Source organism: Canis lupus, chromosome 5, assembly GCF_048164855.1.
Source record: "Canis lupus baileyi chromosome 5, mCanLup2.hap1, whole genome shotgun sequence".
Classification (NCBI taxonomy): domain Eukaryota; kingdom Metazoa; phylum Chordata; class Mammalia; order Carnivora; family Canidae; genus Canis; species Canis lupus.
The window spans coordinates 77,995,314-78,013,003 of NC_132842.1; the positions used below are offsets into that span (position 1 = coordinate 77,995,314).

The 17,690-nt window shown below is 56.9% G+C and overlaps 1 protein-coding gene and 1 long non-coding RNA gene across 7 annotated transcripts in view; one reads left to right on the forward strand and one right to left on the reverse strand.

The window, feature by feature from the left end:
* Window positions 1–17,690, forward strand: part of HSPG2 (heparan sulfate proteoglycan 2) — a 99,258-nt gene that overhangs the window by 26,014 nt on the left and 55,554 nt on the right. For all 6 annotated transcript variants that reach the window (XM_072827931.1, XM_072827932.1, XM_072827933.1 and 3 more), the window contains exons 2-9: window positions 7,613–7,748; window positions 8,323–8,367; window positions 13,942–14,051; window positions 14,147–14,205; window positions 14,478–14,638; window positions 16,218–16,346; window positions 16,601–16,861; window positions 16,975–17,094. In XM_072827931.1, the coding sequence (XP_072684032.1) occupies window positions 7,613–7,748; window positions 8,323–8,367; window positions 13,942–14,051; window positions 14,147–14,205; window positions 14,478–14,638; window positions 16,218–16,346; window positions 16,601–16,861; window positions 16,975–17,094 (1,021 nt within the window). The remainder of the gene's footprint in view (window positions 1–7,612; window positions 7,749–8,322; window positions 8,368–13,941; window positions 14,052–14,146; window positions 14,206–14,477; window positions 14,639–16,217; window positions 16,347–16,600; window positions 16,862–16,974; window positions 17,095–17,690) is intronic.
* Window positions 341–3,154, reverse strand: LOC140634254 (uncharacterized). Its single transcript, XR_012031766.1, has 3 exons — window positions 3,066–3,154; window positions 2,344–2,425; window positions 341–831 (listed from the first exon to the last, which is right to left on the reverse strand). It is a non-coding gene; the product is annotated as an uncharacterized lncRNA (long non-coding RNA).

A 17,690-nucleotide genomic window follows, 5' to 3' on the forward strand; every position in this document is an offset into this window, starting at 1 on the left:
GCCCTGGACAGGAGGCAAACAAGGGACCTCTACCTGTTTCATCACTGAGGAACCTGAGATGTGGAGGGAGTGTTATCCATCTCAAGGAGGATGTTATTCAGATTCCCTTTTCCCTTGGGACAAGGTATTATGGCCTCAGTTTTATTTTAAAAAATTTTTTTAAAGATTTTATTTATTTATTCATGAGAGACACAGAGAGAGAGAGGCAGAGACACAGGCAGAGGGAGAAGTAGGCTCACTGCAGGGAGCCCGATGTGGGACTCGATCCCAGGACCCCGGGGTCACGACCTGAGCCAAAGGCAGACGCTCAACCACTGAACCACTCAGGTGCTCCTTATAATTAAAAAAAAAATTTTTTTTAATTTAGTTGAGAGAGAACACATGAGCAGGGGGAGAGAGGGAGAGGGAGAGGGAAAAGCAGACTCCTTGCTGAGCGGGGAGCTCTACTGGGAGCTCCATTCCAGGACCCCAAGATCACGACCTGAGCCGAAGGCAGATGCTTGACCGAATGAGGCACCCACAGGCCCCGGCCTCAGTTCTAATGCTGGGGAACTGAGGCTCAGAAATGCAGCTTTTGCTATGCGATCTTGAGCAAGTCCTCACTCTCTCTTTCTGAACTTCATTTTCTTCTTCTGTCAGAAAGGCTAATTCCCACCTCGGGGTTGTTGAGCAGGTTCGCTTGTTCGTTCTCGCATTCTGTCTGTGTCCGCAGGTCTTAATTGAGCACCTAGTATGTGCTTTCTGTCTTGAAGATGCAGCAATGATCAACATAGACAAAAATCTCGGCCCTCCTGGTATTTTCACATCAACAGAGATGGCTGGTGTGGAAGCCTAGTGCATAGAGTGGGGTCTCACTGCAGTTTGCTAAATGGGAGGGGTGCCAAGGGGCTTGTCCAAGCCCACATGGTGAGTTTGGGGCAGAGCTGGGACAAGAGACCCCAGGCCTCTGCTTTCCCTCAGTGCTCCGACATGGCCCTGGATGGAGGACAGACTTTGCAGGTCACAGGCCTTGGGATGGGAAGCAGGGGCTTGCTGGCTGCTGTGCCTCCAAGCTAGCAGAGTGCAGAAGCGGGGGCCCTGCTTTCAAACTGGATTCCCACTGCCTTAGCTGTGTGACCTCGGGGAGATGAGTTCACTTCTCTGAGCTTCTTTTCTCATCTGTAAACTGGGGATGGTGGGAGCGCGGCTGGCCGGGGACCCGTATCTGGTTTATGGGGTTATGGGTTTGCACGAGGTAAGCCTGGTGAGAGCCTTATCTTGGCACCCACATCCAGTGAGTGCTTGCTGTGCCTCCACTATTCTCCTTATTTGGGGGGGTCATGCTTCTTTCTGGCCAGCGGGCTGGCGAAGCTCCTGCACCTTGGAAGCTTGAGTGTGGGAAGCTGGCCGGCCTCCCGAGTGGCACGGGCAGCGTAGGCATGCCAGAGGAGGCTGCGGCCGCCTCCTTTCCGGCCCGGCGCCCCTCTTAGCCTGCCAGGGGATTAAAGGCCTTTGGCCTTTGTGTTGGGCTCACCCGCCCCTGGCAGTTTGCACAACAAAGTGCTGCCCTGACAGATTCCTTCCCCTTTGCCGTCTGCTGCCCATAGACAGGGCACTGGGCAGTCTGGGGGTGGGGCAGGGCACCTTGACCCTGTATCTGGGGGCCTGGGTTATCGCAGAATCAGGGAGCATGTGTTATGGGGTCACCTGGGAGCCTCTATCGTCACAGAGTGGGAGTGGGAACTTTTTGAGGTCTGGGTCCTTCTCTGAAGATTTGGGGACCGTAGATGGGGGAAGGGACACTGAGGCAAAGTCTGTGCTGGCAGGAGGCAGGTGGGCAGGCAGGGGCTCGTTTGTCTCCCGCCCCCACACAGTCTCTGGATTTTGATGGAGTGAGCTCACTCCAGCCCAGATGCCTGGAGCCCTGCCCTGGGCAGCTGCAGCCACCCTGGGGACTGCCGTGCTCCGACCTTCCTGCCCAGCTGCGGGGGTAGTGGTGGGCTCAGCTCAGGCCTGGGCCATGAGGAGGGGGTGATGGGCCGGCGGCCCAAGTCATATGTGAATAACATCTCTGCAGCAGCCCAAAGTCCCCCTGTGGTCCCAGAGTCAACCTCAGAGCAGGCAGTTAACTTGAGCTTTGGCACCAAACTTTGTTGTCACCCCCGACCTGGGAGCCACCCCGCCAGCCCGCCCAGAGCTTAGGCAGCAGTGCCAGGCCCTTCCCTTCATCCCAGACCTGGAGGCTGACCCCGGGCCTGAGCCCATGCCCCGCACCCCCCACATCACCCCTTGTTGGTACCCTCCCCTCACCTCTACTCTGCGTCCCCTGCATGGTACTAATTCTAACGCTTACTGAGCACTTACAGTCTATAAGGCATCAAGCTGGGCTCCTTACACGCTTTCAACTTCGTTCACAAGGTGATCCCTGTGATCTCCCTCTTCTCATCTGCAAAATGGAAATGATAATGCACCTTGAAACCCGCGAAGCTGCTTTGGAATCCAGAAGTTTCCAGATAGGAGAAAGGTTACAATAGAGCACATGAGAACACTTGGTGGAGTCTGGGGCAACGCCCCTAATGAAACACAGTAATATTGCTGCAGCAAAACATACAACTCCTCACCCCTAAGTGGAGTAAATAGGATGTTAATAGCTTCCTGTCAGTTCAGGTCAGGACTTGGCACCAAATGAGCTTGTTATAAACTCATTTTAAAAAAGAAAACACTCTCGGTTTTCAGAGCTCTTTGCATTTCCCTTGCTACAGACGAGGGTTAATAGCCCTGCAGTGGCACCCCCACCTTACCTGCCCCCCAGTTGCTACGAGGATTAATCGAGGTGGTCCACACAGTGCTGAGGACAAGGAGGACACGGCCCGGAGAAAGCCCTCCGTGGCGTCGGCCCATCCCTGTTGTCCTCACCCTCCTGCCACTTTCCTACAGCTTTGATTTTAGCAGCACAGGAAACCTTTACCTGCACACATGTCCTGTGCAAGACCCACGATCCTCACTTAAGAAATCCTTCAAAAACCCCAGACCTGATATCCTATATCCATAGCTGCACCTCCCCCTGCACCCCAAACTTTCTCTACCTTCTGTTCCCGTCTCCAGTGGCGATACAACCCAGCCTTAGGAGCTGTCTCCCAGAAGTTCCCTGTCTGTCTGGTATCCCGCCTGTCTGGGTCCCCTCCACCGCCACCCACCCCCCATTGAGGGGCCACTGTGCCCACACCCCTGCCCCAAGCAATTGTTCCCAGTGCTTGAAAAAACAGTCCTTTGGCCTTGCCTTGTATGAGTCAGCTGCTTCCACTTCCCCCATCAGGAACCTGCCAGGTCTGGAAAATCCCCCTCTCTGCTTGGCTCCTTCCTTTCTGGCCCGGGTCTGCCTTCTGGACCCTTCCTCTTTGGCCCCGCCATCCGGCTCCAACGCCTGCCTGAGTACTGCGTTCCTCTGGGAGGAAGCCGGGCTTTCTCATTGCCGGAGATGGCTGGAGGGCAGGAAACCTGGGTTCTATTTCTGCCTTTGACCTTGGAGCCACCAGTGGCCCTCCTTGGGACGTTAGGCGCACATTGCACAGGCTCAGGCCACTGGCAGCTCAGGCATCCGAGGGCCATCCTGGGAGCTACTTGGATTGGGGATGGGAACCAGCCAGCCCTGGACGTTCTGGCCCTGCCCCCTTGCTTAGGCCTCAAGGCCAGCCTGGAGGCTCGGCCTCAGCCCTGCCTCTTTCCTGGTCAGCAGGCGCAGAATCTGGAGGTCCTGGGTCTGTCCTGGCTCCACTGCCACTCACCTGTGATCCTTGGGCAAGTTACATGGGGAAAGCGAGGTGCTATTCCCTTCTCTGTGAAAGGGGGCCTTTCACACCTGCTCAGCCACCTCAGGGGGTCATTGTCAAGGTCCAATGACACCAAGATTGAGGAAATGCTCTGTAGACTGTGAAACAGCACTGCGGTTAAATGGTTTTGCAGAGTGACTCTCAGTGACCTCAGCCGGTTCCGACTCAGTGGCAAAAGCTTAGACATTAGAACCGAATGACCAGAGAGGTCAAATCCCAGCTCTGCCACCTGCTAGATCTTCAGGCAGATGACCTGACTGCTCCATGTCCCCATCCCTGCCTGTAACCTGGGTTAGCATTCATAAAAATCCTTAAAGGGGTGCCTGGCGTATATAGCAAGTGCTCAATAAATGTTAGTTCTTTCTATTTCCAAGTAGATACCGGACTTTCCAGATCTGAATCAGAGTTCCCTTCTATGGTCAAGTCTCAGGCTCCTTTGGGCTCTTTCTGGGAGCCTCTTTCCGGTCTGGCTCCATCTCCCCTCCCAGATGTGAAATACAGCTGCTAGAACCTTTTGATCTTCAGCTTTTCACAAACGAAGACTCTGCCCTTGCTGGGTTGGCCCTTGCTACAGGCCCTGATCTGACCCCAGGGCCTTGGGCCGCGGGGAGGGGGCTGTAAGCAAGGGCAGGCTGGCATGTGGAAGGGCCCATTCCCTGGAGCCCCTGGGGTGGGAGGTCTTCTATCCGGGCCGACGTGCTCTGGATTCTCCCACCCTTCTCACTGCAGATGTGTGTTCCTGACATTTTTTCCAAGTTGAGTCTCACTTTGCTATTTCCTGTCCAGTCCCGACACCACCACCTCCCCCCACCGGCTCCAGGCCTGGGAGAAGCTCTCTGGACCTTACTCACCACCAGAGTTTTCCTTTCCAGACATCCGTGTCTAGGGGGTGCTGGGAATCTCTATGCCCCATGGCCTGGCTTGCACGGGGAGGAGGAGGGAGTGGCAGTGACACAGAGGAGAGCCCTCCGCAGGTTGGGAGGATGCAAGCCTGCCCCTCTAACCCCATCAGCCCCTATGTTGTGCCCCTCTGCCAGTCTTAGCCTCGCACTTTCCTTAGGTCACTCAGGGCCTGCTCTGGAACTCCCTCCCACCCAGTGGAAATATTGCCCTCTACCTGCAGCAGGGAAGGGAGTAGAACCCCTCTTAGGGATTGATCTTGTGGTTCTTAGCTAGCAAGTGTCAGAGTTCTCTGAGCACATGCCACTGCATCCCTCCCACCTGGATGAGAAGGGGCCCAGGAATCCGTATTTCTCATCAGCTCCTGGGGAGTCTAAAGTTCTCGCCTGGATACAGACCCTGTGGGCATGGCCCAGAAGTCCACTAGCCACTTAGGAGTGGGGTGGGCCTTTGCCTTTGTACAGAGAGAGGGTGGGGAAGGAAAAGGAACAGGAAGGGGGGTTTACCCATGGATGGGAGGGGAAGGGGCATTAGGCCACGGCAGGGGGTAAGTTGCAGGCAATGCAGACGTTGGCTTGGTAGCCCTGCAGACACAAAGGTGACCAAATGGCAGCCAGTCCCTGCCCCCGGAGCTCCCAGCCTAGGAAAGGAGGTGGCATGTAGACTATGGAGGGGCAGGTGGTACCTGCAAAGCAAATCAAGTTCAGGAAGCAGCTAGATTATATGGGTGATAGCATTTTTGACCATTCACTCATTCATTCATTCAAGTACTTATTGAACATCGGTTGCTGAGAGGGTAGAGGTGACTTTTTTTTTTTTTAATTTATTTATGATAGTCACACACACACACACAGAGAGAGAGAGAGAGAGAGGGAGGGAGGTAGAGACACAGGCAGAGGGAGAAGCAGGCTCCATGCACCAGGAGCCCGACGTGGGATTTGATCCCGGGTCTCCAGGATCGCACCCTGGGCCAAAGGCAGGCGCCAAACCGCTGCGCCACCCAGGGATCCCTAGAGGTGACTTAATCACCATCCCTGCCTTTAGGATGCTTCCGCTCTAGTGGAGATACAGGTGATTAGAGTGTGGACCCAGGAGTGCCCAGAACCCAGCCTGGGCACAGAGGGCACTGTGACAGCCAAGGGTCAGGACAAGGTCTCCCAGAGAACATTGTCTTTCTTTTTTAATTTAATTTAATTATTTAATTTAATTTAATTTAGATTTTCTTTTTAGTCCTCTTTCTTGAAGTGCAAATCACACACAATAAAATGTACCCATTTTAAGTTTACAGTTCAATCATGACATGTATATACCCAGGGAACTGTCACTCCAAGAGGTTCCCTTGTGTCCCTGCCGGGTCAGCCTACCCTATCCCTTGTCCCAGGCAACTAGTGACATTTCTGTCACTGTCGATTACACTGTCCCATGCCACTCCCCAGAGTTTCGTATCAGTGGGGTCACACAGTATGCAGCCTTCTGTGTCTGGCGTCTTTCACTCATCGTGTGTGATTGGACCTCAGCCGTGTCGCTGTGAATATCAGTAACTTGTGCCTTTTTCTTCCTGAGCAGTTAGAGGAGGTGACACTTAGCTGAGTTTTGGAGGGTGATTTAGCCAGAAAAACAAAGGGAGGAAGGGCATTCCAGTGGAGGGACTGGCACGAGAAATGGCCAGAGGCTCCCAGGGTTGTGGACTGGGTGAAGCTGGGCGGTGTAGGGAGGGAGAGAGACTGGCCGTCTCATTGTTTTTCTTCTCCTCCTTGGGCCTCTTTCCTGCTGCCATCACCTTGTCTAGCCAGGGAGGGTTGGGTCTGGTTTTCAAAAGCAAGACCGTTTCCTTCTGGTTGGGCTGGGCTCCCCAGAGAGGGCTGAGGGCAGGGCAGGGCCTGAGACACGCAGGCCAGGTTATCTGGGGCTGGACGTGCACTACGGGGCCACAGCAAATCCATGCGCACTGTGCTTAGGGGCTCTGGGGTTCCCTCAGGTTCCCCAGGGTTCCCCTGGGTTGGTGTTTTCCTCTGGGTTATCTGATAAAACTCCTTTGGAAACATCTTGATCTTGTCGAAGGGGAGGGAGGTGTTCACCACCCATCCCCCGACCTGGCCACTGGGGCCCTTCTGCCCTGGCCTGCAGGGCGCAGGGTCTCAGCAGGCCCTCTGTGGAGTGGGAGCCTGGGGTGGAACTTGTGCTGGGCTCAGCATCAGCCCGAGGTCATGCAGAGTTGACACCACGCCTGTCCTGCCCCCATCCAGCCCAGCTCCTGGGCTCCACCCCCTCTGCTGTGTGCACAGATGAGCTTGTCAGTGTGGCCACAAGTGCCAGAGCTAGTTGTCCAACATGGCTGGAATGTATTTCCTGTGGCTTGGAGCTTTGGAAGCCAGACAAAGGCAGAGAGAGGTGGCCAAGATGGCCCGGTGGGAAGCTGTCATTAGAGACAGCAGCTTTGGTGGACTCACCCTGTCCATGCTGACCCTGGCTGCCCTTCCTGCCCTGTGTCCCCCAATCTTTGCTGGCCCAGGTCACCCTGTACCTGCCCATGTCCCCGTATGATAGTGAGTACATACTGCCTCATGTCTTGGACAACCTTTGCCTTCTCCAGAGGAAGAGAAGTCTGTCATCACTTACCAAAGTGATTTTAATTTTATTCTCTGTTCATTTGAGGATTCATTCAGACTCTGTGAATTTGTAGGGTTGGTCTCTGAGGCCTCCAGGGGCTAATGGGGCTTTGGGGAAATGGAGTCAAAAATAGTGGTTCAGCCCCAGCCTGACTCTCTTAGCCAGACCACATCTGACTTAACCACTACAGGGATTTGGGGTGGGACTCTGGGTCCCCCTTGTAGTGAGGGGAGGGGTCCTGGTTTGGGCAAGGGACTGGAGATTGTGACCATCGGCTGTGTGAACTCCCACAGGTGACCCACGGGCTGCGGGCGTATGATGGCTTGTCTCTGCCCGAGGATGCGGAGACAGTCACGGTGGGCCGGGCTGGCTGGAGCTACTCAGACCTCTCTGATGACGAGGACTTGCTGGCAGACGATGCCTCTGGAGGTGAGCAGAGGGTTCTGGTGGTAGGGAGTGGAAGAGGTAAGGGGGTATAGGATTCTTCCCACTGGTCCTTAAAGAGGCTTCAGGAAGCTTGCCCCAGGGGATGCCTCAAGAGATGGCCATCCTAGGCCATGGTCCCAATGACTCCAAGATCCTCTGCTTGCAACCCATGCGACTCTGGGATGCTGACCACTCCTCTGCCACTGCTGTGTCCTCATAGCACAGGTGATTAGGACCGACATCTGGGAGATGGCAGACAAGGCACGGTAGGGGACAGTTACCGCCCCTTACTGCACCCCGTCCTGGCCTCACCTGGTGGCCAGTGTGACCAGGCCCCTCCCGCCCCAGCAAGGGCAGATGGTCAAGTCCCCAGAATGTGTGGCCTTGGCCCACACCGTCTCCAATGGAGGCTTCCGAGCTGTCTTTTACAAGCCAGCCTCCTTAGGCTTGAGTGGCGGCGACAGTTCTCTGCTTTATGACCTTGCCCGCCATGTGCCAGGTGCCCCGAATAGCACCCAACTCCCAGTAGATACTCAACAAATACTTATTGCTGCCTAAATCTCTCTTCTGCTTGCAGATGGCCTGGGGAGCGGGGACCTGGGCAGTGGGGACTTTCAGATGGGTAAGTTGCTGAGGGCACAGGCCCCCCTCCTCACCCCTGCAGAAGCCCCAGAGGTCTTCCCCCCACAGAGGTCCCATCACCAGGGCTGAGGGCCTCAAGGGCTTCGAAGATCTGCCATGCAGGTGGTCTCATACTCCCTGAGTGACAGTCTTGTGGCCTGGTTGGCAGGTCCCTGCAAGGTAGGGGATGGCCGGGCTCTGTGACTTTGCCACAGGGACAAGGCATGGGGCAGCAGGCTGGAAATACCCAGTTGTAATAGGTACTGAAAGCCAGACCCTCAGCATTCAAAGCAAAATTCTCATCTCCCAGGGCAGCTCAATATAAAGTCCTTCCCTAGAGCCCTTCTTGGGGATGCAGAACTGGGGACCCCAGGCAGGGGTGGGCAGGTAGAGGTGCTCTTCAGCATAGGACATTTGCACAGGCCAACAGAGCTGGCAAGGGATGGAGGTAGCCTTGCCCTGGACCCAGAAGGGACCCTGCCATTAGGTTGGGTCACCTGCTGGGAAGCCAAGGGTTCCTGGTTTGGGGAAGAGAGCTGTGCTTGGTGGAGAGAAAAGAATCAGGCCTCCATCAGCTGCTTGCCCTGCCAGCACTCTGTGCACGTTGGAGCAGCAGCCAGGCCAGTGCTAGGACTCAGAGTCCCCGCTTCTTCCCACCCCAGTAGAGAGTGAACTACCGGTGACAAAGCCCAGCAGCTCCATATGCCTTCTCTGGAAGCCAGCGCTGAGCACTCTGTGGTCTGGGCCAAGGGTGGAGCTCAGCTCAGGGGGGCCACTGGGCGCCCGCGCTGTGTCCAGTGCCGCCCACAGTGGTGGGCCTGCGCCTCCCCAGGGATGGGGTCACCCCCCTTTAACTGATGCATCAGGGGCATCCACCTGCCAGAGGGCAGTGTCCTGCCTGGGCAAGTGCAGACAGGAGGGTTGCCCCCTAGGTGTCCTGGTCCTGACTGTGACCTCCCAGCCTCTGGGGCTCAGGTCCTGCCTGAAGCTTTTCCACACGGAGGTCCTTCCAGGGCTGCAGGATCAGGGGTGGGGCAGGGGGGAGGGTGGGAGAGCTGCCTCCTGCTGAGGCCCTGGTCCAGTCCATACTGTCCATTTGGAAATGTCTATGGCCTTTCCTCTGAGGCTGTCTACCGTGGCAGCCGGCCCTCTCTGAGGAGTCTTTGCCAGCCCACCTCCCCCGTGAGATGCAGCTGTGAGGGCAGGAGGGGCAAAGGAGGGGAGGGCGGGGAATGGGGAGCAGCAGCTGGGCAGGGCCTGCTGGCAGGGCAGAAGCCTGTGCTTGTGAGTGGAGCCTATCCGTGGGAAGACACGGAGTCTCAGACCTTCCAGGCCCGACCCTGGCACCCACCTGCCGCCCTTGGGGCAGGTCCAGGCAGCTGGGCCGAGGCTGAGGCCTGGAGGCATGCGGAGTGTTGGTGTGCCCACTTCAGTCTTGCCCCATAGCTGTGCCCTCTCTGTGCTGGCCAGCAAGGGCCATCCTGACGGAGATGCGGCCCACACCCTGGAGTGTCCAGGCGCTGAGACGGTGCCACCCTCTCCTCGGGCAGGGCTGTGGCTCCTATAGCCTCCACCCCAGCCCAGTCCCACTACCCTGCCTTTTGTGTGTAGATACCCCAACCTGATGGACAGCCCTTGGCTCTGACTCTCCATCTCTGGGACCCCTACCCACCTCCTTTCGCCCAATTTCTTTGCATCTCTTGCCTGGCCTGCTCTGATAGCTGTCTAGTCTCTCATGCTCCCCTCCTCCTCCTCCCCTGCCTTGGTCCAGGTCTCTCTCCTTTGTCTCATCTCTGCGTCTCTTGCTTGGGGGACCCTCTACGTCCCTTGCTGTTCCTCCTGGCCACTCTCTCTGTGGCTCTACCCTGCAGGCCCTGGGCTACCGTCCTGTGGCTGGTGAGGAGTCTCCTCCCAGTAAGTGAGGCCAAGCGGCCTAGGTGGGGGGCTCCCTCTGTCTCCCTCCCACTTCCCTCTCCCTGCTCTCCCTGCCTGTCCTTTCTCCCTCTCCCCTTTCTCCCCAGCCTATACTTTGTCACACGCAAGGCTCTGTGGCACTTTCTTTTTGAGTCTGGGGGCCCTGCCGGCCCCTGCCCAGGACACAGCCAGGCTCCATCTGGGTATCCAAGTCTACACACAGTGGGCCAGGACCCTGAGTGTCCCCCCACTTCAGGGATGAGTGCAACAATCCCTCAGGGAACAAGGCCCTAGAGGCTGCAGGTGACTTGTACCCACCTCAGGACTGGCTGATGCTGGGCCCACCCAAGGAACCCAGGGGGTCCTGGAGCTGGGGCTTGAGGGGCATGGGTGTGGGGCGGAGGAGTTCTGTTGAGCAGGGAGTTGGTGGGATGGTCTGCTCTGCTCCAGGGCCGGGCAGAGTCAGGTGTGTGTTTCCCACACCCACCTGGGCGCAGACAGCTCTGGCCTCCTGTCCCTCCAGCCTCTGGCTTCAAGTGAGCTGTCTGGATGGGGTCAAGATGAGGGCCAGCAGGGAGAGGACTGGCCAGGGTAGGCACCCAGAGAGCACACCCACCCTGGGGAGCTTCACTCACTTGCAGTACCCTCCGCCCCAGGGGCTGGTTCTTGGAATAGATAGGGCTTTACCTTCTGCCTTAAGCCTCAGACACTGGCCGCAGGGAGACAGTTCAGGGTAGAAGAGGGAGGGTGCTCGCCCTGACCTACCCTGGGTCTGGGAGAAGGCCGGGGTAGGGTCAGGCTGCAGGGTCCGAGCCCTTCCCAGGGCCTAGGAGAAAGGGGCTTTGTGGAGCCCCAGCCCCCTCCCCCAGGAGTGGGCACATTCCTGGGCAGAGGCCCGGCCTCCTCGCCCGCGCTGGGCCATGGGGCTGAGGCCAGGGGCTGGGGTGGGGGACTCTCAATGGGCCTCTGTGCCTGCTCACAAGGGGCCTCTGTGGCCGAGCTCACGGTCTCCACGCTCCAGCCCACAGAGCCCCACCCACCCGGCACCCAGGAGCCCAGCCCAGCACTGTCCCTGTGTTCCAGCCCAGGCAGCGCTGCCGTCACAAGCACCCTCTCTCAATGTAGGAGTCCACTCCTGCCCCATCCTGACACCCCAGGGCTTGCTTAGCCCAAGCCACAGAGGGAGAGGGTCCTTGCTCGGGGGCGTGTGCACCTGCGGGCCTGCCAGAATGAAGTGGAAGGGGGACTGGCTTTGTAGTCCGGCCCAGCCGGTACCGCTCCCTGCTTTACCAGCCTCACCCTGTCATTGGTCACCTCTCTGAGCCCGCTTCTGCCTCAGGGACTTTGCAGCTGCTGTTCCCTCTGTCCAGAAGATGCTCTTTTTCCAGATGCTTCTCCATGGCTCACTCTCTTCCTTTGAGGATCCCATTTGAGGAGAGTCCTTCCCTGGCCACCCTGGGGAAGAGCAACCTACCCCTACCCCAGCAGGCCTCTCCCGCAGCCCTGGCTCTCTCCCCCTGGTCCATGTATTCCTCGTTCATTTATTTCCTTGCTCCCCACTAGAAAGTGATCTCTGTGGGGACAGGAATGGGACAGTTCATTGCCATATTCTCTGCCCTGAGAACACCACCTAGAATGTAGTAGGCCCTCAATATAGACTTGTTAGGGCAGCCCGGGTGGCTCAGCGGTTTAACGGCACCTTCGGCCCAGGGCGTGATCCTGGAGACCTGGGATCGAGTCCAGCGTTGGGCTCCCTGCATGGAGCCTGCTCCTCACTCCGCCGGTGTCTCTGCCTCTCCCTCTCTCTGTGTCTCTCATGAATGAATGAATGAAATATCAAAAGTTGTAAAGACCAGAGACAATCACTAAAGCTAACCCAGGCCGCCCCTAGTATGCACTTGGCCCTGTTATAAGTACTTTACATTTCCTAACTTATTCAGTCCTTAAGAGAACCCTCTGGGGTGGGCACTGCTATTATCCCCATTTGACACCGAGGCTCAGGGAGGTTGAGTACCTCGCATGAGGTCACAGGGCTAGAAGTAGGGATTTTACTCTAGTAACTAAGCTTTTAACCACTAAGCTACACTGCTTCTCATATAGTGAAAGCTCATGTTTACGGCACCTACTATGTGCCAGGCCCTGTTCTAAGCACTTACACATATTTAGACATTTGTAACTCATTAACTTGGCGTTGATAATTTACACCTAAATTCATGAATATTGTAAGATTTTTTCAAGATTTTATTTATTTATTCAGGAGAGACACACAGAGAGAGGCAGAGAAACAAGCAGTGGGACTCGATTCCAGGACCCCGGAATCACCACCTGAGCCAAAGGCAGACGCTCAGCCACTGAGCCACCCAGGTGCCCTGAATAAGATTTAATGCATGAAAAATCTTGCATATAATAGGTGCTCAAGAAACTGTGCGTGTGTCTATCTGGATGGACATGCACACGTACATACTAGTCTGTGTATTCCGTAAGCATAGGATACACGTTGATTCAGCATCTACTCCATGCCAGGCCCAGGTTCTTAGCCCAGGTTCTAAGCCCTGTATGTGTGCGCTTGTGCGTGCATGTGTATGTGTATGACTCGTTTGCAGCTCATATCGACTCGAATTTATAACTGCTATATGAACTCATGAACCTTATGAGATTTAATGTGTATAAAACATCTTATATAGAATCAGTTGTATGTATACGCTCACACCGATCTGGTATGAATTCATTCAGCCGTCACTTATTAGACACCAACCTGGCCAAGCACTACACTACCTCTGGGATGTAGGGTGAATGAGGACCAGAGCTGCTCTCATCAGGTTTACAGTCTCGCAGAAGAGAAAGGTGACACCAGCGTCTGATTCTCTAGCACTTGCTCTGTGCCAGGTGCCGCATCTCTAAGTGCACGGGGAGATGGTGCATGCAGGCGCGGTGTCATTTGTTCCATGTAGCTGCCCAGTGTGGTAAATGTAATTAATATCCTCATTTGACTGAGAAGAAAACCGAAGCTCAGAGAGGTGAGGTCAGTGCCTGTGGTGTGGCTGACCTCAGAACCCATGGTTTTCACCAGAATCTGTATAACCAGGCGGGATCTATGCAGTGCAGGGTGGGAGGTGCTCTGATGAGGGAAGAAGCCTGGGGGCTGGAGGATCCAGAGGAGGGGTCTCTAGCCCAGGCAGGGTTGAGGAAGGAGGGAAGTTCAAGTGGTCTGCTCGGAGGAGGTGATGGCTGAGCCGAGCCTTGAGGGATGACTAGAACCAGCCAGGGAAGAGGAGGGAGGCATGGCTCGGTCATTTGTGGAAGATCCCTATTGCAGGCCAGCCTCTTCTGGAAGCCGACCTTTCTTGTCCAGCTTCCTCCGTGCCACTGGGGGTCTCTTCTGCATCATCGCGTAGTTTCTGGTTCAGGGTACTTCCCTGTTGGTTGAAGGTCCTCACTCAAGGGTGGGGAGCCTCAGCTTTGATCCTGGGCAGGTCTGCCAGGGCTGCCGCGACAAGTGCTCATACGGGCAGTGCTGGGCATGGCTGTGGACACACAGGTGTCAACCTGGGCAAGAGGCCGCTAGAGACCATCCCTGAATGTCCACCCACTGGCCCAGCTGCCTGAAGCCACCGCATACCAGGCTGGACCCCTCACGGTGACACCCCACTCTTCTCTGCAGTTTATTTCCGGGCCCTGGTAAACTTCACTCGCTCCATCCACTACAGTCCTCAGCTGGAGGATGCAGGCTCCGAGGAGTTCCGGGAGGTGTCCGAGGCTGTGGTAGACACGGTGAGGTGAAGGGACTCGGGATCCCCGAGCATGGGGGCCGGGACCGGGGTGAGGTGAAGGTATCTGGAGGCTGACGGGGCTGTGTCGCTCTCCAGCTCGAGTCGGAGTACTTGAAGATTCCCGGAGACCAGGTTGTCAGTGTGGTGTTCATCAAGTGAGAAGGGTCCCCTGGGGGCCGGTGAGGGACAGGGGTGGGGGATGCTGTGGAGGGAGGTGACAAGGAGGGGAAGTAAGAGAGGGACACATGGAGTGGAAGTTCAGGAATTTGGGAGGACAATTAGACTTTAAACAGCCCCGCTCGGGTCCAGGCTTTCCAGGAACAGGGAAGGAGGAGATCAGGCCTGAGCTTCAGGCTGGGGACGAGGGAGGAACCGAGGCTGCAGGCATCTACCTCACCCTGCTCTCCTGCCCCATCCCCATCCCTAGGGAGCTGGACGGCTGGGTCTTTGTGGAGCTGGATGTGGGCTCTGAGGGGAACGCGGACGGGGCTCAGATTCAGGAGGTGCTGCACACAGTCATTTCCAGCGGCTCCGTGGCCTCCTACGTCACCTCCCCCCAGGGATTCCAGTTCCGTCGCCTGGGCACAGGTGAGCCCATCCTGGGGCCTGGGGCGCTTCCTCGTTTCTCAGACTCATACGGGTCCCCTTCCAGTGTCCATCCCCACCATGGGCTCTTCTGGCTTGGGGCCTGTACACCACTAGGGGCGGGGGGCTCACTACTCCATGAGTCTGCTCCATGGGTCTCTATGCAGTCCTGGCTTGGGTTGAGTGTAATCTGTTTCCTCTATCATGAGCCAAATTAGACACAATTTCTGTTCTTTCTCTCTGGACCTCTATACACTGACAATAGGTGATAATTCCTTTCTGCATCTAATACTTTCAGATCCAAACACTCTTACATTTGATAATAACCAACAAATGTTTACTGACTGCTGACCGTATGCTAGGCACTCAGTGGGGGCCTTATATCCAGCCTCCCATTCAGCCTTCATCATCCCTATGAAGTAGATATTCTTCCCGTTGCAGAGATGAGGGGACTGAGGCCCAGGAAGGACAAGTGGCTTGTCCCAATTCACACAATTTTCCAGTTCTGGAAAAGCCAGAACTTACACCAAACCCCAAGTCTGTGCCAGTCCTGCCAGAACCTGTGATGAGATGAGATGAGAAACTCAGGCTCAGAGACATCAAGAAACTGGCCCGCAGTCACACAGCTATCAGAGACGAAGGCCTGGCACCCCGTCTCCTGCTTTGACTCCCAGACCAGACAGGCTCTGTTCACTCCCCCACAGGCTCCACTTCTCAGGCCCGACTCCATCTCAGTCTCTCCCTCTGGGAAAGCTCCAGCACATCACAGTCCCTGACTTGGGGGAACCCAGAACTGAGCAGACTCTTTCCCTACCATGGTGTAGCCCAATCAGAAAAAAAAAACAAAAACAAAACAAAACAAAACAAAAAAACAGTGAAGTTATCATCTCTCTCATTCTGCACATAAAAACCCAGTGAATGCACCTGAAGATCATTTGTTCTTTTTGGCATTCCCCAGCCTCAGATCTGAAGATTGCTGGGGGCCCAGCTCTCTTCTCCCCACCCTTTAGGGAGCCTTCCTGGCTAGGGATGGTGGGATGGGCCTGGCTCAGCCTTGCAGCCCCCGGCTCCCAGGTCCCAGGGGGACGGTGCTGATCACACCTTCCTTTCCAGCACAGACACCCCCGCCCCCTCCGGCCGCCGTGGCGGCCGCAGTGACACCAGGTGAGAGTGTAAGCCAGAGCTAGGCCCAGCCAGGTACCTGGACAAGTTCGTGGATGGAGGAGAAGGAAGGATGAGGGCAAGATGGCTGGGCAGAGCTCGAGCCGAGCCGCCCCTTCTGCTTTTCCCTCATCCTCACTGGGCCAGGCTGTGGCCTGCACGTGTGTGATGTGGTGGTTGCACGCGTGTGGCTTGTTAACGGTGTGTGGGGTTTGCGGAAGGGATGGGTGAGGCCACCGCCACATGTCCCATGTCCCATGTGTGCTGTGATGTGTCCACTGTGTGCTTCTTTGCCTCGCTGAAATCTGCTGGAAAGCCGGACACGGGGCACCAGAGCCTGCTCCCAGCCACACACTGCCCGTACCACCCGCACCGTCCGCCCCCTGCCCCCTGCCCCTCTGACCCCCTCCAACCCCCACAGTGCCCCAGTTCGCAAGAGTCTGCACCGAGGCCGAGTTTGCCTGCCACAGCCACAACGAGTGCGTGGCCCTGGAGTATCGCTGTGACCGGAGGCCTGACTGCAGGGACATGTCTGACGAGCTCAACTGTGGTGAGGGGCTGTCATCCAGGGCTACAAGTGGCCCTGCAGACACCAAGCAGGGCCAGGGTGCACGAGGCCTCCAAGCCAACTGGGAGCGTGAGGGTCTGGTGCAGGTGGGGGGGCTCTGAGGCAGGTGGGCAGGGATATGGGAAGGGTGGGGGCACCGTGTGTGGCAGGGAGGGATGGGGAGGGCCTGCAGAGCAGGGGGGTGAGGAGCCACACACTGCCACCCTGTGCTGACACCAGGGGGGCTCTGTCCACAGAGGAGCCAGTCCCAGAGCTCAGCTCCATACCCCCCGCCCTGGTGGAGACACCACCACCACCTGTAGAGCCCCAGCCGGAGGCAACCACCACAAGGCAGCTCCCAGGCAGCCCCACTCCCCAGCTTCTGCTCCCCAGTCCAAGCAGGCCTTTGCCCTGTGGGCCTCACGAGGCCACCTGCCACAGCGGACACTGCATCCCCAAAGACTACATCTGTGATGGGCAGGAGGACTGTAAGGATGGCAGCGATGAGCTGGACTGCGGTGAGGACTGGCAGGGCAGGGGTGCTGGCCAGGGGTGGAGGGGGGCAGAGGGCAGGGGTGCCGTCCAGGGGGTGGGCGGAGGACCGCTGGCTGAACCTGGCCTCGTCCCCTAGGCCCCACCCCACCCTGTGAACCCAATGAGTTCCCCTGTGGAAACGGGCACTGCGCCCTCAAGCTGTGGCACTGTGATGGGGATTTTGACTGTGAGGACCGCACCGACGAGGTGGACTGCCGTGAGTGAGCCGGGGGGCCCCCCCCCGGACCCAGCCCCCCTGCCCCGGCCCTGCCCCTGGGACTGTCTGCACTCCCTGGCTGAGTTCAGAGGCCCTGGGGACAGACTAGAAGGTTCCCCCCACCCCCGCTCTCTCACCCCAGCAGTGAGGGCTCTTGGCTCTGAGCTAAACTTTGCAGAAATCAGTGTGGCCAGACTGCCCGTGGCTAATGTCTCCTTTTTCTTTTCTGTACTTTGTCACCATTGATAACATTCTCTTTGTTATTTACGCTCAAGTAAAGGTCAGACAAGCCGAGAGGGCTTGATACCACTGTGTCCGCTAGTGAAGTGACTCCTGGCGGATGGGGGAGTCAGAGCCTCTCCCCGGCGGGCGTAGGGCTTCTTCACGTAGAGCTAGCTCTGAGGTTTCTGCACGTGCATCTGCCCAGCTCTTCTCATCTCCCCATTCCGTCCCCCATTGCTCACCTGTCCGTCCATCCATTCACCCAACTCTCCGTCCGTCCGCTGTCTGTCCACACAGCTCTTCCTCCATCTGTCCACCCGTCCACCCCACATCCTTCCTTTCTCCTATCCATCTGTCTGACCAACCGTCTGGTT